We start from the raw sequence: 11,132 nt of genomic DNA, 5'->3' as shown, positions 1-11,132 counted from the left end.
CAGGAGTAAACACCGCCGGAGTCTTGGAGCCGCTGCAGAAGGGAATAAAGAGAGATGCAGGGATTTGTGAGGTTACGGCGCCCCAGCTGCAAGATGCATTAGCCGGCTGAACCCGGGGATCGGCTGACTTGTTGGAACCGGAGTGCTCTGCACGGGAGTGTGGATGAGTTGAAGTTGCTTTCCCGGGGCTCGTTTTCCACGCTGCCGAGAGGAATCCGAGAGGCAAGGAAATCACTTCGTTTTGCCATTGATTGGGCATCGGGAGCTTTTTTCCCCCCCCTCTCTTTCTTTTCCTCCGTCTTGTTGCATGCAAGAAAATTACAGTCCGCTGCTCGCCCGCCCTGGGTGAGGAATATTCAGCCCCGCTTTCTCCCGTCCATTGTGCAACCCAAAGATGAAAGACCGAAGGGGAGAAAGTTAAAGAAATCGCCCACATGCGCTGGATCAGTCCACGGCTTGGGGAAAGGCATCCAGAGAAGGTGGGAGCGGAGAGTTTGAAGTCTTTACAGGCGGGAAGATGGCGGACTGGAGCTGAAAGTGTTGATTGGGAAACTTGGGTGATTCTTGTGTTTATTTACAATCCTCTTGACCCAGGCAGGACACATGCAGGCCAAAAAACGCTATTTCATCCTGCTCTCAGCTGGCTCTTGTCTCGCCCTTTTGTTTTATTTCGGAGGCTTGCAGTTTAGGGCATCAAGGAGCCACAGCCGGAGAGAAGAGCACAGCGGTCGGAATGGCTTGCACCACCCGAGTCCGGATCATTTCTGGCCCCGCTTCCCGGACGCTCTGCGCCCCTTCGTTCCTTGGGATCAGTTGGAAAACGAGGATTCCAGCGTGCACATATCCCCCCGGCAGAAGCGAGACGCCAACTCGAGCATCTACAAAGGCAAGAAGTGCCGCATGGAGTCCTGCTTCGATTTCACCCTTTGCAAGAAAAACGGCTTCAAAGTCTACGTGTACCCGCAGCAAAAAGGGGAGAAAATCGCCGAAAGTTACCAAAACATTCTAGCGGCCATCGAGGGCTCCAGGTTCTACACCTCGGACCCCAGCCAGGCGTGCCTCTTTGTCCTGAGTCTGGATACTTTAGACAGAGACCAGCTGTCACCTCAGTATGTGCACAATTTGAGATCCAAAGTGCAGAGTCTCCACTTGTGGAACAATGGTAGGAATCATTTAATTTTTAATTTATATTCCGGCACTTGGCCTGACTACACAGAGGACGTGGGGTTTGACATCGGCCAGGCGATGCTGGCCAAAGCCAGCATCAGTACTGAAAACTTCCGACCCAACTTTGATGTTTCCATTCCCCTCTTTTCTAAGGATCATCCCAGGACAGGAGGGGAGAGGGGGTTTTTGAAGTTTAACACCATCCCTCCTCTCAGGAAGTATATGCTGGTATTCAAGGGGAAGAGGTACCTGACAGGGATAGGGTCAGACACCAGGAATGCCTTATATCACGTCCATAATGGGGAGGATGTGGTGCTCCTCACCACCTGCAAGCATGGCAAAGACTGGCAAAAGCACAAGGATTCTCGCTGTGACAGAGACAACACGGAGTATGAGAAGTAAGTGGCTTAGCTGGCGGGCCCCTGCCGGTCAGCCCTGGGCCCTGCCCACCTGGGCCAGGTGTGAGGTTGGGGGATGGGGCCGGGCAGACGGGCCCTCTCTGAGCCTGCGACTGAGCAGCCCTGGCTCTGGCGTGTGACCAGGAGCTGGGGACCCAGAGTTGGATCTGCTCAGGCCAGCGGAAAAGCCCGGAGCACTTTCATGGGCCAAGTAGGCGCTCCCGTCTCCCTCTTGCTTGGAAACCCTTCAGGGCGATGTGTCTCCAGTGAAAGGTGTGGGTTTCCTCCAAGTTTGGAGACCGCTTCCCCAGTGGGTACAGGAGGGTGTTTGTGAGGAGGTCTAGGGACCCCGAGGAGGCTCTAAATCTACCCACAGTCTGGAAACCTTNTGTCAAATTTCCGTAAGCCTTAAATTTATGTTAGTGGTGGAAGTGTTTTAATTTTAGCTACTAAACTTTCGTGCCTGGCTCTTCCCTACCCTCTGGAGCATTGGCCTCTGTGAAGGGAAACCTTAAGCTGATCTGGGCCTGAGATCTTTCATTCATTCATTCATTCATCCCTCCCTCCCTCCATCCATCCATCCATGTGTCTGTGTCCTGTCTCCTTCCTAGGAAGAGGCTGATTTTAAAATAAGGGCCTCAGCCACACTGCTGTAAACTCCAGTTGCTAATTTAGATTTTCCTTTCCCTTTTGTCTTTATTATTTGCATGTAAATCGGAGACTGTTACTCTTTGAATGGATGTGAGATGCCTCCTTCCCCTCTGTAGTGAGGCAAGTTTTGTCTAGTTGCTAAGTAACTGAGTTGTATACTTTGTAGCCTTTCTCTCTCTTCCTTTTCCTTCCAGGGACAGTAACCCACATGAGGGATTTGAGGTCAAAGCTAGTTTCCACAAACCTACTTTAACCTGAGCGTTGGCAGCCAGTTCCCGAATAGATGGGGTGGGAGCCCCAGACTCTCACTTGCATCTGGCTGAGAAAGAGTTAGTGAGCTCCTACGGTGCATTTCCACGTTACGCCAGTTGAAAACCAGAGCAGCCTTGTGCTACCCAGGGAAGGAAGGGGAACCTCTCAGCAGAGGTGCAGATTTTGCAGTCGATTCATGAAATGCAGAAGAGGGGAAACGCTTCGCAAACCTGATTGGCACGGGAAGGGCTATGGTGGGGAGGCAGCCCTGAAAATGAAAAGTTTGATTGTTGTCTGTGGATTTCCTCAGACACTCAGGCCTCTGTGGGAGTGATTGGAAGGGAAATTAAAGTCCTCCCATCCTCGATCATAGACAGTGAAGAAGAAAGTATCAAACACTCGGATTCCCCAACCCCCAACACCTCTTGCTTTCCAAGCATAAGAGAAAGCCCGAGGCCAGGGTTAATTATGAATCTGTATTTCCCTCTTCTTCAGGGGCAGTTGTGTGTGAATGTTGGGTGCAGTCGCAATGAATTAAAATTTTCTCACAAGGGAAAACGAACTATGGTTAGTAATAAACTGCTTTGTTTCCATGACATTTACATTGACCTGTTCCTGTGGATGCTTGTAAGAAAAAAAATGCTTATAGCCTTTCGGGAATTTCTTTGTCTGGCTTATGGTGGAGTAACTGGAGATGAAGTCTAACCCTTTGGTGTCTTCTAAAGCCGTCTCCCCGAATTTTGTGCAAGGATCTCAGTGGTCCTCATTCTTTCAGAGGAGCTGGAGCTGAGTTATCAGTTTAGGAAATCTGAATTGTACATTTCTTTGGGAAACACCCTCAGTCCCAGAAAACAATCGTCTTCTTTACCTTCTTCTTCCCCCAAATAAATACTAAATCTCTACATTCTCTGCTGAAGCTTTTTCCAGAGCTTGGCAATGAAGGAAGGAAGGATTGGTTTCCTAGAACCTCTAATTTTTGCCAATTAAATTTAACTAATTTTTTTACCTCTTTGGGATGGGGCCAGGAAATCTGACACCCACACTCTTGTTTTGGTTTATGTTTAAAGACCACAAGGGGTCAGGCCCTCAGGATTGAGTCTCATCTGAAAAGTGGCGTTTAGTTGGGAAAGCAAGTTTTGCTCTTTCTCCCGAGCAGGGATTTCTTCAGCAGAGTCACTTCTGGATGCTTTACGTGTTCCCCTTTGGCACACTTTCCAGCTCTAACCTTGTTCAGTAGGACAGGATGCTGCAGTAGAACGTTTATGTTCATTAGCCTGGTCTATCTGGAGTTTTAACTCTTTCCTCTCCCTGGATTGTCAGAACTCTTGATCATTGAGTAACAGTGCTTGCAAAACATAATTGCCTTTTACCGTCGCCTGTGAAACACGTGCAGATGAAGGCTGAGTCCTGAAACAGAGTGAGAAATGCACAGCCAGCAACTGCATGTTTGACTCAGAGCTAAGAGCGGCTCCTTTGCCCTCTGTTGTTTTCTCTGTCTTGCATGCATGAGATGCAGAACTCAAGTCCGATGCTAGTCTCTCTTCAGGGTTTTAGAGAAGGAAGTAATAGTGAAGTTAGGTCTGTACAAGTCATGTAAGTCTCACTCCTTAGCCTGATGCATCGTGTGACTTTTGTCACCTTAAACATCAGTTTATCCTTCTGTGGAATGGGCTTTTGACTGCTCCGGGGGCGCTCGACACATTCATTTGGTAATGGCTTGTAAAAACTCAAATCAGTTTTCATCTACTTCTCTTCTTTATTAGCAGGTGCCTCTGAAAAGTCTTCAGTTTAATTTGCTCCAGAAGCAACTGTCATAGAAGTTTGCTTTGGACTTAGGGAGTCAGATAATTAGATTGAAAATGTATGGTATCACAGCCTAGCTAGGGCACGGCGGAATGTATATAAGTGTATCAACTACAAAAAAAAAAGTTGCCTTTAGTGAAATTGAGCCTTATGTGACGGTAAAGATTTAGTGCTTAAGGGGGTTGAGGACTTCGATCTCACCTGCACTTTTGTGAAAATCAGACATTTATTACTCAAAGTATAAACAAAAGACACGGAATGAGGGCAAATACTTTTTCTCCTGTAACAGCAATATTTTTGAGCCAGACTTCCAGGATTACATTAAAACATCCACTTTCATGACACCCATAATTAATTGGCATTAGTTACATATATTAACAGATGTCGATGATACTGGCTAAAATAAGTGACTAGGGTGATTACATGACTTGTAGTGAAGCAGTAGAGAAATTCCGTTTTACTCCTTTGAGCTTCTTACGCATCCTTACAGGGCTCCTCTATTTCTTGCAAGAACTTCCTAGTTCAAATTCCTTCCAAGGGCATTATCGTGAAGCTTCAAATTTGGCTTTCTGAAATAGAAGAAAGAGAAGGAAATGAGAGGTGGCTTCTATCTTTGACCCCTCCAAGGAAAGCAGTGGTGAATATTTTAAGCAGCTCTTCTGGGAACAGGCCTATTTGATACCTTTCCCTGTGTTTGCTGAAGCTGTGCTTCCCAATCTTGGTATTTTTAAGGGTCTTGAAGCTAAGTGATCATTCACCTTCCGGTATCCTCTTTTCACAGATGTGGAAACTGAGGGATGAACTGTCTCAGGCATTTGCTTAAGGTTCAGAAACTGGTTAGTGGCAGAGGTGGGTGGCCCTAGAATCGAGGCCTTCTGAATTTCCCCCCTCGACATACTGGGTTCCTTCTTCAATTACAGATGTACTTGAAAGCCCTCTGGCCGCCAGGAGATCCCTGCTGCTGCTGTTTCTTATGAGATTTCTCTTGGAATCCTTTGGGAAGCTGGTGAAGACCTTGGACAAACTGAGAAAAACCCTAAAAACTACGTACATGCACAGTCTGACACAGAATTTTAGGGACGGACGCACAGCTGCTGGTCAAGGCATCCTCAGGCTTTCAAATTCTTGCCGTAGGGCTCACCTTCTGTTTTTCATTGCATCCCTGCAACTGTTTAGTCTAAGTAAGAGGTTCTGGGACCTTTAATTTCAGCCCTAAGGGATTTAGGGACTCTGTGACTTAGCCTAACAGAGAAAGGAATACAGATGTGGTTATAGAAAATGTGCACAGCAAGGAGTCATTGTCAGTGATTTATTTATTTGTTCCCCATCATCCCAAACTATATTAACAGATCCCTTGAGCAAGTTCATGAGCCAGTGGTGAACCTTAGGTGAATGGTTTCCTCCTCTGAAAGGAAAGGTGGAAATTGTGCTTCTCGGGTTTTAACTGTAAAATATGAGTGCCTTTGCCCCCACAGTTGTATGATAGCACAAAAGCATTTCTAAAATAAACCATATAAGCACAGTTTAAAAATAAAGATAGGGAACATTATGCAAAATTATGAAATTGGCAACTGTGTCTTCTGGTGCCACGGTTCTAGTTTTCTCTGCCCCTCTTTCTTCCCTCCATCTGAACTTGCTTTCTGGAGAGGACCTGGGAGCCTCATTTACAGGGAATCCCCCAAGTAACGGTAAGGGTACGGGCATGCCACCTGTGGGCACATTTGCATATTGATTGAGTCCCGTTCAACAAATGACTTGGTTCAGAGTAGAATCTGACCGAAGCTGGGAGCCTGCAGGATTTTGTTAGGCAGTAAATGGCTTGCTACCGAGGGTTGGCCAGGCTGGGTCAGTGGGAGGCCACCTTTGGAGCCACTCAGTGTGCCAGCAGCTTTAGGGGGCACAGGCTTGGCAGAGGGGGAAGCTGTCACACCTTCCAGTGGTAATTGTTCTCTTTGTCTGAAGGCCTGTAGCTCCGCCTCCCCAGAAGACTGTGCTAGAAAGTCACCTGGAGTATGCTAATCTCACACCAAAGGTTGCACTGGATACGGCCTGGTTGCTTTGCTCACAGCCTTCTTCAAGGTGTCTCGTGAGGCCATTTTACAGATGTGTAAACTGAGACCACAGGTGGCACAGCTGGAAAGCGACTGAACTGAGGCTACAAAGCCAGGTGTTTTGGCCCCAGGTCTCCGGTTCTGTCCGAGGCCTGCTGCTGCCTCCACACAGCCTGCTCAGTGAACCAGGTCAGGCTAAGTGGCCCCTGGGTTCTGCAGCCTCCATGTTCACACAGGAACACCAAGCTCATGTTTCCGTGAGCCTGATGACTAACTGCTTTTCCTTAGAAGCTCTTCCGCTGTGACCACATTTCTTTTAATAAACAGGGACTCCCTCAAAACTGGAAGATTTGTTGAATGCCTGTTACTTGAGTTTACCTTTATTAGCTCGTTCAAGCCTTTCAACAACAGTGTGAGGTGGGTTAAACCCCCATTTTGCAGATTAGAATACAGGTCTCGAGAAGGTAGAGTAAGGAGCCCAGAGTCATATGTGGTGAATCAATGCTGGCGCTCTAACCGGGGGTCTTGGATTCCCGAGTCCAGTCCATTCTTTTTTCCTCTACGAAATCATACCACCTTAAAGGGTCTAATGAAATTTCTACCTTATGTTGTTTATTATGTTTCCTGTGTTATTTCTCAGTGAGTTTAGTGTGATCCTGGTGTTGGTGTATCTTATCTTTGTTTCCACTGCTTTTTTTACAAAAAACATGTTTCCCAAGGAAACATTTGGCTCAGGGATGTGATCAAGGTGGCCTCTAATTTTGACATTTAAGCATTGAACTCCTTAAACTCTTCCCATAAAAGCAGATTCTGCCTTTAATTCCCTCCTAGAGCTCTTCCAAAAAAAAAAAAAAAAAGGCGAGGAAAAGGGACAATGTGTGTGACCTTTGCCCTCACCGATAATGTGCAGGGTTTTCCTTTCTGGTTGTAAGTGAACTGTGAGAGGCGACAGCCCTGACTGTCGCGCTGGGTAAACAGCATGTTCCAGTAGAAATGGGAGACCCAACGGAAGATTCCATTTGTGGCAGAAACGCACCACACCACTGCCTCTGGGTCTTCAGGCTCCATGAAGAAGGACAGTGCTTAAAATATTGTAAAGGCTACCCAGCGCCTCTGTGGATAATTGGGAAAATAGAGAAGTTATAAGCCCACCAACAAATTCCTTCTCTAATCCCCTTGATAAGAGCTCGCTGGTAGAAGTAACCACTCTGATCAAGCTTCAGTGTAGCCGGCCTGTTAGGCATAGATGCCCTTATGATTGTATCATTCTACCTTCAAAGGCCTCGTATGGGTATGTTAAGTACTATTTAATTAATAATAAACAAATCATGAATTTAACACATTTTCCATAAGTGCTTTGTTTGTGCCAGACACACGGGTTGGTGCTGGGGCTGCGGCCACGAGCAAACCACTTTTGACTCTTCTTCCCATTCATTCCAGTCTGTCTTCAAGTCAGACTTCAGATGTATTTTTGCGTGTTGCTTTTTGCTTTACATTATCCCAGAACATTTTCCACTTCTGCTAAGTAGGAAAATCCTATTAAAATTTTAAAATCGGGTTTTAATGGCTGCATGATTTTTTTCTCACTAACCCGTAGCTGGTCCTTTAGTTTATTTAACCATTTACATTTTAAGAGATTGGTTGTTGATTATCATTTTTCATTTTTATTATTACAAATAAGGGGGTTTTTTTAGTGTTGGTTTTTTTATTATTATTATTGTTACTGTTTATTGTAAGGCTCTGGTGAATTTCACTGTCGTATTTGTCTTTTTTCCTGAGTGAAGTCTCCCAGAAAACATCACAGAACTTCCTCTCCCCACCAACTCCCCAAGCCAGTCTTTTTGAGAGGAACAGCTATTTTTGAGGGGAGGCTGTGCACCCATTTAGTGAAGTAGCCATCATTAAATGGCTGCCTAGATAAACATTTGTAGGTGTTAATTGGTCCTGCAGGGGGTCTTTGAAGCTCCCACAGCTTCTGCTCCCTTTGAAGTTTTGTTTTTGCTGGAGCCAGAAACCTCGGTGAGTCTCTCACAGAGCAGGCGCCCTCAGACAGTCTTCTCCTCACACCGCACAGCCTTCCCTCAGGCCTGACCCAGGCAGATGTCATTCTCTTAGCGAATTGTATCAGTTTGTCAGCACCCTGTTTCTATTTCCTCTTTATTATTTGTGTATTATTGTTGACTCCATGGTGCCTTGGAGGTGGATTGGGGCATCCAGTTAAGGTCTGGACTCTTCAGTGCAAATGTGGCACTCGTCCAAGTGATTTAAAAACCAAGACTGAAAAAAAAACAAACAAAAAAAACCCCCAAGACTGAAGACAAAGCCGGCTACCAGCTTACGCTGTTACGTTCAGGGCCTCCTCTACATCGTAACTGCTTTGAACAGCAGTGGGGTTTGTGGGGATTCGTGGCCTCATTTTGTGTGCCTGCTAGTCTTCTCGGAGAACCTTCAGAAGACAACCTGTTACCCCGGACCAGGGAAGAAAGTGACCCCCGCAGATTCCTGGACAAGGCGCTTACCCTCTGCCTCAGGTTCCACATCTGCCAGTGGAGATCCTAACACTTGCCTCACAGGGTCGTTAAGGGGTTCAGATAAAGTGGTATGTATGAACATTCCTAGTAAATGCTAGTGTGTTCTGCAAGGTGTTGTTATTAAACACCATCTTCCTGCCATTTTCTAATCAACTGTGTGGTTTGCTTAGTTCCATCAGTTGGCTCTTTGAGATCATGACCTGAGCCGAAACCAAGAGTTGGACGTTTCACGGACTGAGCCACCTCGGCACCCCGTCACTTGGCTTTTCTTAACTAAGCCCCAGAAATAACTCTGCTCATCTTTTCCTTGGCGCCTAATCCCCAGGAGGCTGTGGTGGGCGCTCTGGAAGCACGCAGCTACTGTGTCCGTGGGCTGTAGAAAGACCTACATGGGGTCTGCAAGCTGGAGCCTACAGGTGGCCTGGTGCAGGGACAGGGTGGTCTCTGGGGCCATCAGGCCCTTCCTTGACTCCACATCCTCCACGTTCCCCGGTCGGCTGCTCCAAGAATGCAGGTTACCTCTCTGCAGTTGACTTGTGCACCCTCACCCATTGAGGGTGACATTTGGGAGGAACTTGTAAGAACAGAGCTCAGCTACTTAGTAACCTCCCTAGGCAGGTTCTGGCAGCCCCTTAGGTTGCCTAAAGCAGAAAATTACTAGGCCACTTTAAGCCACAGGATTTATTTGAGGGGACGTGGAACACTCATCTGGAACTGCTCCAGGAGGTTCTCAGAACTCAGCAGAATACCTGTCTTCCCGCTCTGAGCCTTCGTAGCCTGCTTGGCCAGCACCTCTGTCCTTGTGTGTGTCTGCCAGCTACTGCTCCGTGTCTCCTGAAAACCTTTGTCCAGACCCAGGAGGAAGCCAGCCCGGTTGACTTTACTGGTCATCGTTACTCCTTCTGGGGAGAGCTGTTCCTATTTGGCCACGTCTTGGGTATGGTGGTGATCTCATCAGTTAGAAGACTGCCCTGTCACTTTGCCGCTCTTGATTTAAGTGGCCATCCTTTTGCAGAGAACAGCCTAAAGTTGCTTCCTGGAACAGGGGACTGTGGTTAGGGGAAGTTGGCTGTGGCAGGCACTGTTGAAGCCATATCCTGTTGGCATGACATAGTTGAGCCCAGATGATGATGACGATAATAGCAATAGCAACTAATCCTTGTTGAGAGTGTACTGTGTGCCCGGTAACGGGCAGTATCTTCTTCAGTCTTTCTGCCCACCTAGCAGGAAGATACGCAGTTCAGAGGCTTAACCGAGACAGAGGATGTCTTTGAGTCCCTTAGCTAGGAGTGCACACCCGGGATGTGAACCGGGCCGCCTGGCAGCGGAGCCTGCTTCTGCACAGCTGGACCCGGTGTCAGAAGGACCACATCCTCACCCAGCACAGTGTGATTGGTTATCACCTGGACTCGCCCCTGGTATTTATTTACTCTCGCTTAAGAGAGGCAGTTCTAACCAGTTCGGTAATCTGGCTTCTCAGCCCACGGTAGATTAGAAGCAGTGAAATTTAAAAGGAGAGGGATTCATGCAGACAGATCTAGGAGGAAGGGACAGCCGGCAATGTGAGTGCGAGGGAGCAGGCCAGGAAATTCTCAACTGTAGTGCTCAGAAGAAGGAAAGAAGCACTACGGTTGGAGGGCAGCTGGCCCAGGGCCCAAGAGAACCTCCTAGAAGCTCCGTGGGAGTGTGCTGCGCCTGTCCCGAGCACAGCTTCTCTAAATCTCTGATGAACTACACCGCGGCGCAGTGTGGACCGTGAGCCACCGTTTGTGTACGCCGTCCTTTGTTACAGAAACTAGAGGAACACATAGTGCGTTTTATAACTTTTTCTTTTAACCCCGGTGGTTAAAATAAACATGTTTTGCTGCTCCTAAAGAGTAAGTTCTTCATTTGAAAATTTGTCTACCAAGCCTAGGAAGTTCCCCAAGGGCCCTAGGTACATGGGGTGTCCTCGGAATTAGCACTGCATTTCTGGGTGTTTGTTGCTAACTCAGATTTCTTGGGCTTTATGACACATATCAGTCCTTTAAAGTTATGAGAAATGAAAAGTTTCCTGGTATTGCGGTGTGGGCCTGTGACGCTAGCTACTCTTGATTGACTAATACCCAGAGTGACTGGGGCCATGGGCTCAGGTGAGAGAGTGGCTCTGGGCCAGTGCCGGCTGACTTGCGGCACACAGAGGTTGGGGGTTGGAGAAGGGAGGTGCCCATGAGAGGGGAGGGGGCATCAGTCTGTGGCTGAGGGGTTGTCCCGGCAGGCGCTTCAGAGCATGTGACCTC

The 11,132-nt window shown here is 47.5% G+C and overlaps 1 protein-coding gene across 1 annotated transcript in view; it reads left to right on the top strand.

The window, feature by feature from the left end:
- Positions 1-6: 6 nt before the first annotated feature.
- Positions 7-11,132, top strand: part of EXT1 (exostosin glycosyltransferase 1) — a 285,479-nt gene continuing 274,353 nt past the window's right edge. Inside the window, exon 1 of the mRNA XM_077778923.1 lies at positions 7-1,565. Coding sequence (XP_077635049.1) covers positions 604-1,565 — 962 coding nt within the window. The 5' untranslated portion in view covers positions 7-603. The remainder of the gene's footprint in view (positions 1,566-11,132) is intronic.

Source organism: Crocuta crocuta, unplaced genomic scaffold (genome assembly GCF_008692635.1).
Source record: "Crocuta crocuta isolate KB4526 unplaced genomic scaffold, BGI_CrCroc_1.0 scaffold448, whole genome shotgun sequence".
Taxonomy (NCBI): Eukaryota; Metazoa; Chordata; class Mammalia; order Carnivora; family Hyaenidae; genus Crocuta; species Crocuta crocuta.
This window is presented reverse-complemented; position numbering and strand designations above follow the sequence as displayed.